Here is a 14,046-nt window from a genome sequence, read left to right as displayed (position 1 = left end):
CCGGAGATCGCTGATCTCGCTGATCTTAGCCTAAGGTTTCTCAAAGAAGGGGGGAAAAAAATCGCTTTAGGCAATTAGGCCTTGCCGCCTTCACACTCTAGCTAGTTGCTCACTAGTCTTCTTTGCTGTTAATTATATCTACTTTTATACGCAATTATATGGAGTATTTGATTTATGTTGTCGATTCAATAAGAAAGCAGAGTGAACGTTATAGGCAGAATTGTTAGACACCTCATCCTGTATACGAGCAATGATAGTATATATTTATGAATAAAGCATGACTTCTTGTGCATAACACTTACTGCAAGACCGAAGTTGTGTTCCAAAAGCGTAGGCATGGTTTGGTGCCCTGACGTAACTTATAACTCTATTGATTACACAGAAGTAAACGATACACAAGGCCAAACTCATAAGAGAGGTCAATGATCTAAATCCAAAACATGAATTACGGTAAACAAACGGGGAGGGAGAGGAATTAAAGAAAACAAAGACGGAAGTATGGAAAAAGGTTAAATACTTTGAAGAAGCTTCAAGGTTTCGTCAATGTGCTTTTCCGGTTGGAATTGGTTATTGTAGATAAGTTGAACCACTCCATTCTTGTCTAGAACATAAGTCTGTCTTCCGGGCAGTGTTCCAAACAGATCTCCAGGCACTCCCCACTCTTTTCTGATCTTATTTCCCTCATCACTCAGCAATGTGTATGGAAGTCTGTATTTCTTTGCAAATTCCTGCATTCATTCTCAACTTTATGTCATCCACAAGCTTTGAGACGCAATCACAAGCCAATTCTACGACAACTGTATCAAAAGAAATACACTCTTCGAATCTCCGCATGCTTTATTTAAGTATGTTGTTATAACAAAAAACCAAATAGACTATGATATCAGGGCTGACAGCTTAAAGTAACAGAGGAACGGAGTAGGATTTCAATTCACATCATGCACCATGAGATTTATAACCAAAACGAAGAGATCAGGACATAAAAGTTGATATCAGAAACTGCTTCATAATTCAAAGATGTCTCCCCAGGTACAAAATGCTGAGGTTGATATAAAAATCGCTGACAAGCTAATAGAGCTTCCGTACATGAAATTACCAATAAAGATGAATTTAGACAAACAAAAACTGGACCGACTATAATTAAACAAGTACAAAAAAAGATATAGTTTTTTTCCCCTGAACAATAGGTTAAGCAATCAGAGGTAAAGTGGTTTTTATGAGTCAGTATGGTTGAGGAAAATGTAGAACTGTTAATGACAATTATTTTTGCATATTTTGGTTGCAGCACTGAAGAATGCCGTTCAGGTGGTGCAGATTTTTTTCACTATTACCTTGTGCGATGATGGGTCGTCACCACTGATTCCAACTACCTCAGCTCCTGCTTTCTTAAACTTTTCATAGGAGTCCCTGAAGGCACATGCCTGGGTATAGTATCAAAAAGCTTGTTAGCATCTTCATGTTAAGATGAAGCTGAGTGAAATTCAAAGGCAGTAGCATGTGACAATCAAAATAAGGCAATGAAATGGAACTGTATTACGGAAGAGATATAGCATATGGAGACACATTGGAGAAATCCAAGTTTCCAAAGACCCAAGTGGTTGAATCTGCAATACCTGATAGCCAGCCTGGAAAATGATGCATTTGTTCGGAAGGTTCTAAGCACATATCTTGATTCGATTGAAAACCCTTTTTTCCCCCCTTGACAATCCAAGGATCGCCTTTCTAGCTTAAGCTAAGAAAGCTACCATAACTAGCAGAAAAAGGCGGCCTTGTTTGACATTCACTAGTTGTTCTTTTGCAGATTTTGCCACATTCCCAGTGATTCTAGGATTATTCCCCAACAAAGCGAACCTAATGAATCACAAGCTTCCAACCTATTAACATAAGCCTATGCAAGTTTTATTAGAGAATCCTTACTCTGTACATGTATAATTACACGAAATCGTGGTTCATTACAACTGAGGGGATATAAGGACATCATAAATGTAAGGGATTCTGATCTGAACAACTGCAAAACCGATTTGTAATTTCTGTAACAGTAATTGAAGGGAAAGATAGAAAAAAGGAAAGAGTACGTACCTGTTTGGTGCAACCAGGGGATTCATCAGCAGGGTAGAAGTAAACAACCACAGGCTTTCCTTTGAATTTGGAGAGGGTCACATTCCTTCCTTCTTGATCTTTCAATGTGAAAATTGGAGGCACCCTACCCTTGTTTACCTTTATACGCAGAGAGACAAGTTGAATCAATACAGCAATTTCGGGTACAATTACAAGATTAATAGTAGTTACAGTAGAAGAGGCAGCAATGAAAAAAGTGTAAGCACCTTAGCAAAAATGAGAGTCTTCTTCCTTGAAGAAGAATGGGAAGATGGGAGGGCGAGGGAGGGAGGAGAAGAGAGCTGGATAGTACCGTAGAAATGGGAATGCGATGATTTGGGGAGAATGAAGAGGTTGTGAGGAGATGATGAAAGGGGTTTAGGGGATTGTCTTGGAAGGAGACAAGGGAGAGGGTGTTTTTGGAGAGAGAGAGAAAGAGAAGCCATGGCAGAGTGTTTTTGGAGAGAGAGAGACAGAGAGAGAAAGAGGTATGTGTGGTTTTTACGGAAATCAAAGAATGTTGTTGCCTTGTTGGGGTTGCGGGGGGCTTTGGTGTTTGGATTAGGGAGGCAGGTTTGTGTTTGTGTGGAGAGCTTAGAGCAAAAGATTGGCCATGCTCTTGGCGTGGACAATTGATGACCTTACTTTCTTCTTATTACCACCCTCATTCCCATCATGTTTGTCGGCAAAAACGATTACTTAAAACTAATTTATTTTTTTCAAGAAAAAAAATCAACAATTTATGAGTAGCTATCAATGATTTATTTATGTCTTATTCTCTTTACAATTCAAAAAGGATTTTTTTTAAAATTTACTGTAGATTCTCCTTATTTTCAACATTTCTCTCTTTATCTCTTTCCACTTAGGGTATCCACAATGCTATAATCAAAAATTGATAATCAAAAGTTGTCACATCAGCTTTTGATTATTCATTTAAGAGATTGCTAAGATTAGCAATGTAGATGTTTATAATGACATAATCAAAATTGGATCACCAGAACTTGTTACATCATCTTTTCAAACTACAAAAAAACTAAAAACTGTGAATAGTAGAAAATAGTTTTTTTAAAAATAGATTTGAAACTAATAAAAATTATTTACCAGAAATAGAAAATAGTTTTTGAAACTTTTTTTTTGGAAAAAAACTATTTTAAAAAAACTGTTTTCTAAAAAAAAAAAATTTCCGAAATTTTTTTTCGAAAAGAAAGAGAGAGAGGAAAAGGGAAGAGAGATAGAACATTTTTGTATAATAATTGGTGTATTTGATTGAGAATATATAAAGTCTATTAAATTTGATTATTGTCAAAATGTTGCTAATTTTGATTATTCAAAACCCAAAATTTGATTATTTCTAAGAAGGTTGTTAAGCTTGATTATAGCATTATGAGCCATATTTTGCACCGACGTTGTTAACTTTAAAAATCTTTTACTTTTGATTATAGCATTGTGAATACTCTTATTACCCCTATTATTTTTCAAAAAAAATTTCAAACACCAATCAAAATATAGCATTAATTTTTGAGAAAATTTGAATAAGAGCATTGTTTTTAAGTTCTCGTTTTGCACACGTGACAGATATTTTGGAGTGGAAGGAGTAGTATATTCCTGAATCAGATAGTTACGGTTCTGCTATTTTTGACATTTTGCAATGTCTAAATACTATTTTTATTCTAGTCAAGAGTGTTTTGCGCAGGCAACCCAAAGTTATCCGGCTATTAACTGTAACTGCACTTGAGCAGAAAAATCACTATGTACAGTCGGCTATTTTTTGGTCGCTTGCCGGATATTAACATAATAATCTGTTCCGCTCACATTGTACATCTCATCAAAATGCTTTCTTTTTTTCTTTTTTTTGATTACACAGACGTAAACGATACACGAGGCCAAACTCATAAGAGAGGTCAATGATCTAAATCCAAAACATGAATTACGGTAAACAAACAGGGAGGGAGAGGAATTAAAGAAAACACAGACGGAAAGTATGGAAAAAAGGTTTAAATACTTTGAAGAATCTTCAAGGTCTCGTCGATGTGCTTTTCCGGTTGGAATTGGTTATTGTAGATAAGTTGAACCACTCCATTCTTGTCTAGAACATAAGTCTGTCTTCCGGGCAGTGTTCCAAACAGATCTGCAGGCACTCCCCACTCTTTCCTGATCTTATTTCCCTCATCACTCAGCAATGTGTATGGAAGTCTGTATTTCTTTGCAAATGCCTGCATTCATTCTCGACTTTTGGTCATCCACAAGATTTGGGACGCAATCACAAGCTAATTCGTAACAGAGGAACGGAGTAGGATTTCAATTCACATCATGACTTTTCTACCACTATGAAATTATAACTAAAAAGAAAAGATCAGTACATAAAAATTGATATCAGAAACTGCTTCATAATTCAAAGAAGTCTCCCCAGGTTCAAAATGCTGAGGTTGATATAAAAATGGCTGACAAGCTAATAGAGCTTCCGTACATAAAATTACCAATAAAGATGAATTCAGATGAACAAAAACTGGACTGACTATAATTAAACAAGCACGGAAAAATATATAGTTTTTTCCCCCTGAACGTTAAGCAATCAGTGGTAAAGTGGTTTTTCTGAGTCGGTAAGGTTGAGGAAAATGTAGAACTGTTAATGACAATTATTTTTCATATTTTGGTTGCAGCACTGAAGAATGCCGTTCAGGCGGTGCAGATTTTTTTCACTATTACCTTGTGGGATGATGGGTCGTCGCCACTGATTCCAACTACCTCAGCTCCTGCTTTCTTAAACTTTTCATAGGAGTCCCTGAAGGCACAAGCCTGGGGTATAGTATCAAAAAGCTGGTTAGCATCTTCATCTTCAGATGAAGCTGAGTGAAATCCAGTCTAGCTAACATCCCTCGTGCCAGTTAAAATTCGAAGGCAGTAGCATGTGACAATCAAAATAAGGCAATGAAATTGGAATTGTGTTACAGCAGAGATATAGCGGCGTATGGAGACACGTTGGAGAAATCCAAGTTTCCAAAGCCCCAAGTGGTTGAATTGGCAATACCTAATAGCCAGCCTGGAAAATGATGCATTTGTTCGGAAGGTTCTAAGCACGTATTTTGATTTGATTGAGAACCTTTTTTCCCCCCTTCACAATCCAAGGATCGCCTTTCTAGCTTAAGATGAGAAAGCTACTATAACTAGAAGAAAAAGGTGGCCTTGTTGACATTATCACTAGTTGTTCTTTAGCAGATTTTGCCACATTCCAAGGGATTTTAGGATTATTCCCCAACAAAGCGCACCTAATGAATCACAAGCTTCCAACATAAGCCTATGCATGTTTAATAAGAAAATCCCAATGTTCTAAGAGTCGGTAGGCACTAGTCGGGTGGGCGGTCACCTTCGAGCTTCGAGGCCCAGTAATTGGCACATAGCAATTAGTCGGATCTAGTCGGATAGACCCCGCTAGCAATTAATCCGATTTTTAGAACACTGGAAAATCCTTAGTCTGTACGTGTATTACACGAAATTGTGGTTCGTTACAACTGATCAGGGGATAAGGACATCATAAATGTAAGGGATCCTGAACAACAACTGCAAAACCGATTCGTAATTTATGTAACAGTAATTGAAGGGAAAGAGAGAAGAAAAGAAAAAAGGAAAGAGTACGTACCTGTTTGGTGCAACCAGGGGTTTCATCAGCAGGGTAGAAGTAAACAACCACAGGCTTCCCTTTGAATTTGGAGAGGGTCACATTCCTTCCTTCTTGATCTTTCAATGTGAAACTCGGGGGCACCCCACCTTTGTTTACCTTGGCAAAAATCAGAGTCTGCTTCCTTGAAGAAGAATTGGAAGATGGGAGTGAGAGGGAGGGAGGATAAGAGAGCTTGACGGTACCGTAGAAATGGGAATGTGATGATTTGGGGAGAATGAAGAGGTTGTGAGAAGATGATGAAAGGGGTTTGGGGGATTGTCTTGGAAGGAGAGAAGGGAGTGGGTGTTTTTGGAGAGAGAGAGAAAGAGAAGCCATGGCAGAGTGTTTTTGGAGAGAGAGAGAGAGAGGAATGTAAGGAATGTGTGGTCTTTACAGAAATCAAATAATGTTGCTGGAGTTGCAGAGGGTTCTGGTGTTGAGGAAAGATAAGGGAGGCACGTTTGTGTTTGTGTGGAGAGCTTAGAGCAAAAGATTGGCCTCTCTCTTGGAAGACTCTTGGCGTGGACAATTGATGACCTCACTTTCTTCTTTATTACCGTCTCTTTTCATTCATGTTTTGTTTGGTTCGCAATACGATTGCTTAAAACTAAATTAATTTTTTAATAATTTATGAGTAGATCAACGAGTTTTTTTTATGAGAAAAGTTGAAATTTTTTCTTTAAAAAAAAGCATTGTTTTTAAATTCTTGTTTCGAATCGCACACTGTACAAATATTTTAGAGTGGAAGGTGTAGTATCTTCGGAGATCAAGACCCCGTTCGTTTAAGAGTTCTGCTGTTTTTCTAGTCAAGACTCGAGTGTTAATTGAATTCCAACAAATACGACCGGAATACAATAATACTTTTTGATGTTTTAAGAAATTATGGAAATATGGAAAAGGTGTTTTCCCTTGTTTTAAAAAAACAAGACAAAATACCTCTAAAACTCATACGTTCTCAAAATGATCACAATATCCCGTTTGTACAAAATAACCAAAATGCCCCTACCATCCTTACATTATCAAAGGACCAAAATACCCCTCCACATACAAAATAATCAAAATACCTCACAACCCTTACATTATATCCCAATTGATTTCAGGAGAGATGATGAAACTCTATCCAACACTACCCTTTCATTCACTCAATTCAAATCTACATCAAGCACAGCAGGCTCAAGATGGAATTTACGCAAGGACACCATCAAATAAGATATAAATTTCACTCTGGATCATTCATTCAAAATAATCCTCATCGCTGTCAGTTAAAAGCTTTATCTACTCGTATGAATTAATTCCACAACACAATCTCCAAATACAGCATAAAAAGCACGTACTAGACATGTTACATGAACATGTAAGCCAAGCTAACAAGTGATGAACTATGTTATAATCTACTAGAAGTGTTATAGTACTTGTGATAAATCATAAAACTTTTTTTTGAATCTTGAATCCTTAAACAGAGAGAGAGAGAGAGAGAGAGAGAGAGAGAGAGAGAGAGAGAGAGAGAGAGAGAGAGAGAGAGGTTGTAATAAACGGATCACCAACGAAAATTAAAACTAATATGATGGTGTCTTATGAGAGTTGGCAATGCCTGTAACAAAGAATGGCAGTCGAGAGCTTTTTTATCTGTCCCAGCAAGCAACGCGATCTTAACATCTTTTAGGCAGTGCAACCAGCATGCGACAGGAGAAGATCCACAACAGCGTTGCCTACTTTTTTGGCTCACAAGCTTCTCACACAGAGCCTGCATTGATCAAACAAATAAGTGTTTTGGAGTACCAAACACGGCACATGCTTTTCTAAGGGGAATTTGACAAATAAATATAACAGTAAAGAATGCTACAAAATTATCTTTTGATCCCCTTTCTATCCAGGTACTCCATCTGTCCCTTTTTAAATGTCCACATTAGGAATATGTGCATTTTCAAACCCTTAAAATATATACTGTATCTCTCTATATTATTTTTATTGCACCAAATTGAAGTGCTCAAAGCAAGGTTCTGAATACCGTACGAGTTGTGGTACCGTTTTTGTTATGGTACAGTACAGTACGTACCGGTACCAAAATGATTCGGATACCGTTTCGGATTTTTCGTTATAATATAATGAATATGCAAACTGTTATATACATGTGTACACGTATTAATTAAGTCCAACTATCTAAATGTGCACTTATATATTAAGGTGCTTCGTAAATGTCATATGCATATATAGCTCAAGGCACGATGAAATGGAGTGAAAAAAGGACAGCTTGAGATGGTACTCTATATTTCCGATAAATAATAATAAAGCTATATTAGTAAAGTAAATATGTTACTATGTAATAAAGGACAGCTAAGATGTGAAAACAAATTTAAAAATAAAAATAAAAATAGACAGACTTGCATCCTTTCCAACCACAATAGTTGCCCTTTTGACAGGGTAGGATAGCAGAAAACACAGTAGTCCTTTTACTCAACCCAATCTTTTATTCTCCGTTTTGAAAAACGAAATGGTAAGCTCTGGTAACCGAAAAATGACCGGAATCCTCTAGTACCAACGGCAACCTCAGGTAATTCAAATGAAACGGAAAAGGGAGCTTCAAGTACCGGTTTTAGGTTGAAACAATGCAGGCGTACGATACGGGATCCACAATCTTGGTTCAAAGAGTACTTTAATTTGGTGAAAATACACCTTTTTTTTTACGCCCAAGAAAATACACGATTACCAGGGGAACACTATAAAAGGGACAGAGAGAGAATATACCTTTGCAAACTTTGTCCCAATATCCGGTGCCTCTGCAATCGATAGTGTTTCAGGACGACAACTCCAAGGTAAGCCATCCACAAGAGCATCTAAATTGAGAACTCCAACCCGATATGATCGTCCCGATAGCTTCAAATGCTTCACATGACATGGTGGAGGAATCGAAATATTTCTCAGAACTTCGAAACTGAAAGTTATCTTCATTATCCAGAGGCAAAAATTCTGCCAACAAATAATTTCAAACTACTACTATCAACAAAAGACAAGAAACAAAAACTGAAAAAAAAAAAAAAAAAAGATACTACACGAAACTTTATTTTGTAACCATACCTTACTAGAAAAATCAGCTACTTTAAAAACCACGTTGTTGACACCTAACTTTGTAACCCATTCTTTCAATTTCAGGAACCATAGAGTGTCTAGTTCCTGGGGGCTTGTGAGCCCAATTTCACATTCCCTTGAAACTTCCATGGATAATTGTGATACACTCGTAAGATCACCATCAAATGCAAATGAAGAAAGATTTGGAGCCTTAATAATAATAATAGGATGCAAACTTCTTAACGATAATCTTTCAAGTTGAAGACTTGTTATCTCAAACGATTTCAACCCATAACCATGTAGCTCCAATTATTTAAGGAGTGGAAATCTAGAACCAACATCTCGAGTAAATTGTTCCGGAATGAGGGGACAATCTATGCACAACTCTTGTAGATTCACACAAGAAGCCAAACAAACGTTCAATGTCCTTCTATATCCGTGATAGGCAAAAGAACCAAGATTGGGTGCTTTAATCTCAATTCTTTCAAGTTCACCAGCGTAATCATGCACATCAACCTTCTTGAGTTTTTGAACATCGGAGATATGAAGATTCTTCAACAATTTGCAACAAGACAGGTCTAGTCTGATAAGGGAAGAAGAACAGCAAAATATGATCATTTGAAGAATGTCCTCGGTTACATAAACACCCAACAAAATTAACTCCCGCAGGGAGCAACACTTTGTACTAATAAGAAGGTTTGTCATATTGCAGTTTCTTAACAATAGAAAAGTCAATGATTTAGAGCCAAAATGATTTGTGACACGTGAAATATATTGGTCAAAATTCAACTTGCTCATGCATCGCGTGTAACCCGGTCTCTAGTTAGTATTACTAGAGAAATTGCTCTCCTCGATCACTCTTCCTACAAAAAGTTAACAAGCTAGAAAGCAAAATTACTTAGACATCTCGAGAGGGTACCTTGACCTTGTAGTCTTGTAGATACAAAATTGTTACCTATAGATATAGTAACAAGAAGAGTTTTCTAGTTCTGTAGAAAATCGGGAAAAGTCACAGGTCTTCGAGATTTTATTACTCTATGTCACTTCATCTGTAGCTTATTAATTACCACGTTTTCGTGCTCCATGGGCAATCAACACGTTTTTCTTTAGCGGATGGTGTCAACCTGGGTGTAAAATGCAGTATACACGGGGACAGGCTTCAAGGAGTGGTTTTACCCATGACGAGCTGAATATTGTTGGGGAATTTGGATCACGTCTGACTCCTAAACAAGAGAACTGGAACAATTCCATTGAGGAGAACATACAAGATTCCGTCACCCATGTGAAGGAGTGGATGACTATGTCTAGTGCAGACATTCCAGGAACCCAGTCCACATGTAAGTAAACATGGTATTTTATCTTGTGTTAAATGACTAAATTTTCTTGCAAAAAAAAAAAAAAAAAAATCTTCCTTAATTTAATTTTTTTTGTTCATACATATGCAGAAGTTAACCACTTGACAGAGAGAATGTGGGAGTCCCTGAATCTTAAAAAGACGAAGCTACAATTTGCCGGACAACTCTCTCTCTCTCTCTCTCTCTCTCTCTCTCTCTCCTTTTTAATTTCTGTGTCATCTGAATCCTCCAACGTCGTCTACACACCTCTTAATGAACTTCACAAAAGCTTCCATCCTGCAGCTAGCATAGAAATGATGGAAGGAGTTAAAAGGCAAACCTCAAAATTACGAATACAAGAAGTAGAAATATGATATAACCGCCTTGAAACAGAGAGAATTAACTTCTCGTGTGTTGTGACCACAAAGAGGACTGAATTTTTGTGGTCTTGATCAAGAGAAATTTTTTGTAGCAAATTGGGTACCACGTGGTACCTAACGCACACATTCAAGCCGTCCAAAAATGTACCTGACGGTCCGGATTGAAAGTTCCGAACGGATTTTCAAAAAAAGAAAAAGAAAAGGAAAAGTGTTTTCAATCCGGATCGTCGGTTGTATTTTTAGACAGCCCGTATATGTGCGTCGGGTACCATGTCAACGGTACCCTATTTGCACCCAAAAAAATTTCCTTCATCAAAATAAAACCAATTAACTAACAGAGAAAGGGGTCCTTGGTACCACTAACATAGTATTTACAAAAATGCTTCAGGCAATACTATATATGTACTGATCATGTGCCTAATTTTTCCAAGAGTAGTGTTATATGTACCGACCACCACCATCTTAAAATCGCACTGACGGCCTTGCCGGGCCCACTCTGGCCACCATACATATATATGCGAAAATATGGTGTTTTGATTGAGCACCCTACACGCATCGGATGCCGTTGATTCCCGTGAGAGCCCCCTTATTTTTTTTTATTATAAAATTTAAGACGGCTCAGATCGACCGTCTGGTGGCCGGAGTGGGACTGACAAGGCCATCGATATGATTTCGGGATGGTGGTAGTCGGTACCAATATCTTTACTATTTTTCCAAGTTAGGAAGTCTAATTAAACAAGCCCTATTTCAGGCCCAAGTTCAGTACTAAACTAAAATATGCTAACAAACAAGGCAAGAGGATGGTAAAGCTCGGGTCAGCTTGAATAAAACTATTGCGATTTGATTGAACCACAAACTATTTTGGTCAGCTTGGGGTGCTTAACTATTTGGAACTTTAGGCAATCCATGAATTTAATTGAACCACAAAAAGATGTTTCAAAATATATGCTTGCAATTTCAATGATATTAATTTAACCCCTTAGCTTTTTTTAATTAATAAAGTGTATAAGGATAACAACCTAGATTAGACCCATGTTGATTGGCGAATTCGTATTGAAACCATGACACTTTTTAGTTTTGATTTGATGAAGTTTTGATAGTATTCCTGATTGGTCCATGCACATGAACCATTTATACACAAACATTTTTATTGTATTGGAAGATTATTGCTTCATTTGCATATATACATCTAATTGTTGTTTGGTGTTACATGCACCTAAACTTAGGAGATAGACACAAATGTCATATTATTTGAAGGTATTGTTCCAAAATATTTTAGTTGGCATCTTGCCGATATAGGTACGTATTTCTAGCTAGGGGGTTGAGAATTAAGCACATGCATGATTGGCCGGAGTGTAGTGTAGATATCAACTTGGCTAGCTAGTGGGAATTCACATTCTTTAGCAATGATGCTACTTACCGCTCACCAATTTAAGAAGTACTTGACTAATCTTCTTGTCGACATCAAAAGAAAAAAGGAACTTCGTTTTTAGAGTACTCTTATTTTCTTAATATGCTTCCTACTGTTTTAGGTAGGATCTCTCTTTTTACATCATTTGGGCATTCTTTATGCATAGTTTGTTAAAGGAACTGATATGTGTTAAAATGATCAGTCTCAAATATGCACACGTGTATGAAAAATATTCTTCATTTGTTAGGTTTAAATAGGTTTCATTGGAGACCAATATCTCCAAATTAAGTGGTTGTTTCACACAAGTGATCTCATCTAGCAAACTAAGCTGTAGGATTATTGTTGCTTTGAGCTATTTTCAAGTAGGTTTCTCTTGGGAAATTTGTGTGTTAAAAGACCACGAAACACACCACTTTAGTTGCTCTGATCCGGCTAACCCACATTGTAATATCAATTAATTAAATTACAAATAACTCACACATGGAGCAGTGTCCATAATTCGATTCTTATTTTTTAATTGTTTCGCATTCTTTTAGGGTTGGGGTGGAGGCAGCTTGAGTGAATGGATTCAAGAACACAGAAACCTGATTGTTCAACCCCTCAATTGTGAAACCTTTATGGAATACCGGCTAACCGATCTTGCCCGAAATGTACTAAGGTTAGTACTACTCTTGAGATTATTGCATTTAATTGTTTCCCACAGTTTTCACACTTCTTCGACGAACAAACTTATCCCATTGTAAAACAGAATTAAGTTACATACATTGTAGAGCCGTTCTAGCCCTTACATGGGCTGCTTTCACTACCAGCCTAGCTACCTTAGCAACCTTTATACATAATTAAAGGAGGAACACAAAACACAAAAGTCCATAAGAGCTTCTCGTAGACTAACATCAGCTCCTAAAGGATTACAAAGACTCTGAATAGATACAATACAATCAGTTTGAATACACCGATCACAAGCACGTTGAAGAGCCAATAATTCTGTTTGCAACTGGAACTTTGGCCACAAACCCAACCTTACCCCATTTATCAAAACCAAACTGATTTACTAAATAGGCAAATTTAACCGAAAAAACTCCATTTGTATTAAACTCCCTAATTATTTCATCCTCCACGTTGCGAACAGGAATATGCAAGCTCTTAATCCTCTGAGCTACCTCACTAGGAAATGGCATAGAAACGAGAGGATCCCTCCATTGTCTCGAATGAAAATCAAACAAATCTGCCACTCTAAAATTAATGATGTAACTCTCCATACTTCTTCCCTTGTAAGGGTTAGCCACTTTAGTTATCCGCTCATCTCTAAATAAATTAGTAGTTAACCCATTACCCATTTTGAACCTTTCAACAACAACTTCCGACCCTATAAAATACTCCGCCAACCCCATGACGAAATTGAGACAACTTCTGTATCTAAAACCCTTATTCGATTACAATATTTTTCCAACAAAACTGCAGCTAGCAAACCGTCAGTGTCTTTAAGAATCCTCCAGGCCATCTTAGCAAGTAACGCCTAAGTGTCTTTAAGAATCCTCCAGGCCATCTTAGCAAGTAACGCCTGATTCAGGCAAGCAAGATCACGTAAACCTAACCCTCCCTTACTCTTTGGCAAGCAACAAACCCTCCAACTTCGCCAAGCTAAGCCTTTCTCCTTATCACCATATCACAAAAAACGAGCCACCATACTCTTAACTTTATATAAAAAATACAAAGGAGCCCTAAACACTGATAACAAATAATTGGGGATAAGGCAACATAACATGCCTTCACACTTTGATAGGCTCCACTATTTGTTTGTATTTTGCTGGCAAATCATGAAAGAGGTTCGATACTTTCATGAAAATAAGTTGAAACCTTACGGCCTCGATGAAGAAAACATCTTCGTATCGACTACTCATGAGGTCCACATTGTGGAACCTAATTCTCAAAAGGGTCACGATAGTACTTCTTGTGCAAAAGATTGTGCAGCGTTGAGGAAAGTGATCATTTCAATGATTGGTGGCAACCAAACTCCAAAAGATGTTGCACATCTTAAAAATTTGTTGAACCAAACCAATCCTTTGTAAGAAATCTTCAACTTTTGCTTCCTTTGTGTAT

At 37.3% G+C, this 14,046-nt stretch overlaps 3 protein-coding genes across 6 annotated transcripts; all 3 read right to left on the bottom strand.

Annotated features, from left to right (window-relative positions):
• Window positions 1–370: 370 nt before the first annotated feature.
• On the bottom strand, window positions 371–2,716 carry LOC131299093 (peroxiredoxin Q, chloroplastic-like). The gene is made up of 4 exons (XM_058324657.1): window positions 2,325–2,716; window positions 2,080–2,217; window positions 1,332–1,421; window positions 371–728 (listed from the first exon to the last, which is right to left on the bottom strand). Exons 1-4 carry the CDS (start codon window positions 2,541–2,543, stop codon window positions 510–512), a joined length of 666 nt encoding a protein of 221 aa, XP_058180640.1. The 5' UTR covers window positions 2,544–2,716; the 3' UTR covers window positions 371–509.
• Window positions 2,082–6,232, bottom strand: LOC131299092 (peroxiredoxin Q, chloroplastic-like). 2 transcript variants are annotated; one of them, XM_058324655.1, is made up of 4 exons: window positions 5,735–6,232; window positions 4,804–4,893; window positions 4,100–4,310; window positions 2,082–2,217 (listed from the first exon to the last, which is right to left on the bottom strand). In XM_058324655.1, the coding sequence occupies exons 1-4, from the start codon at window positions 6,089–6,091 to the stop codon at window positions 2,204–2,206; spliced, it is 672 nt and encodes a 223-aa protein (XP_058180638.1). In that variant the 5' UTR covers window positions 6,092–6,232; the 3' UTR covers window positions 2,082–2,203. The 2 variants fall into 2 exon arrangements, with proteins under 2 accessions (XP_058180638.1, XP_058180639.1); XM_058324656.1 differs by lacking the exons at window positions 2,082–2,217; window positions 4,804–4,893 and having other exon boundaries at window positions 3,918–4,310.
• A 759-nt stretch (window positions 6,233–6,991) lies between these two features.
• On the bottom strand, window positions 6,992–9,612 carry LOC131299096 (uncharacterized). Of its 3 annotated transcripts, none has more exons than XM_058324663.1 (4): window positions 8,902–9,612; window positions 8,831–8,859; window positions 8,501–8,698; window positions 6,992–7,499 (listed from the first exon to the last, which is right to left on the bottom strand). In XM_058324663.1, exons 1-4 carry the CDS (start codon window positions 8,969–8,971, stop codon window positions 7,293–7,295), a joined length of 504 nt encoding a protein of 167 aa, XP_058180646.1. In that variant the 5' UTR covers window positions 8,972–9,612; the 3' UTR covers window positions 6,992–7,292. The 3 variants fall into 3 exon arrangements, with proteins under 3 accessions (XP_058180646.1, XP_058180644.1, XP_058180643.1); XM_058324661.1 differs by having other exon boundaries at window positions 6,992–7,221; window positions 7,271–7,499; window positions 8,831–9,594; XM_058324660.1 differs by having other exon boundaries at window positions 8,831–9,590.
• Window positions 9,613–14,046: the final 4,434 nt, after the last annotated feature.

Source organism: Rhododendron vialii, chromosome 8a, assembly GCF_030253575.1.
Source record: "Rhododendron vialii isolate Sample 1 chromosome 8a, ASM3025357v1".
Classification (NCBI taxonomy): domain Eukaryota; kingdom Viridiplantae; phylum Streptophyta; class Magnoliopsida; order Ericales; family Ericaceae; genus Rhododendron; species Rhododendron vialii.
The sequence above is the reverse complement of the archived record's forward strand: the minus strand, read 5'-3'. Positions and strand labels throughout refer to the sequence as shown.

Coding starts and splice junctions, on each gene's coding strand:
- LOC131299096 (XM_058324661.1), bottom strand. CDS start 8,971: ATGGAAGTTTCAAGGGAATGTGAAATTGGGCTCACAAGCCCCCAGGAA. Junction 8,699..8,830: donor TAGCTGATTTTTCTAGTAAG/GTATGGTTACAA, acceptor TGGATAATGAAG/ATAACTTTCAGTTTCGAAGT. Junction 7,500..8,500: donor TTGGGACAAAGTTTGCAAAG/GTATATTCTCTC, acceptor TGATCAATGCAG/GCTCTGTGTGAGAAGCTTGT.
- LOC131299093 (XM_058324657.1), bottom strand. CDS start 2,543: ATGGCTTCTCTTTCTCTCTCTCTCCAAAAACACCCTCTCCCTTGTCTC. Junction 2,218..2,324: donor AGACTCTCATTTTTGCTAAG/GTGCTTACACTT, acceptor CTGCGTATAAAG/GTAAACAAGGGTAGGGTGCC. Junction 729..1,331: donor ACGACCCATCATCGCACAAG/GTAATAGTGAAA, acceptor GAATGAATGCAG/GAATTTGCAAAGAAATACAG.
- LOC131299092 (XM_058324655.1), bottom strand. CDS start 6,091: ATGGCTTCTCTTTCTCTCTCTCTCCAAAAACACCCACTCCCTTCTCTC. Junction 4,894..5,734: donor CCCCTGGTTGCACCAAACAG/GTACGTACTCTT, acceptor ACTATACCCCAG/GCTTGTGCCTTCAGGGACTC. Junction 4,311..4,803: donor ACGACCCATCATCCCACAAG/GTAATAGTGAAA, acceptor GAATGAATGCAG/GCATTTGCAAAGAAATACAG.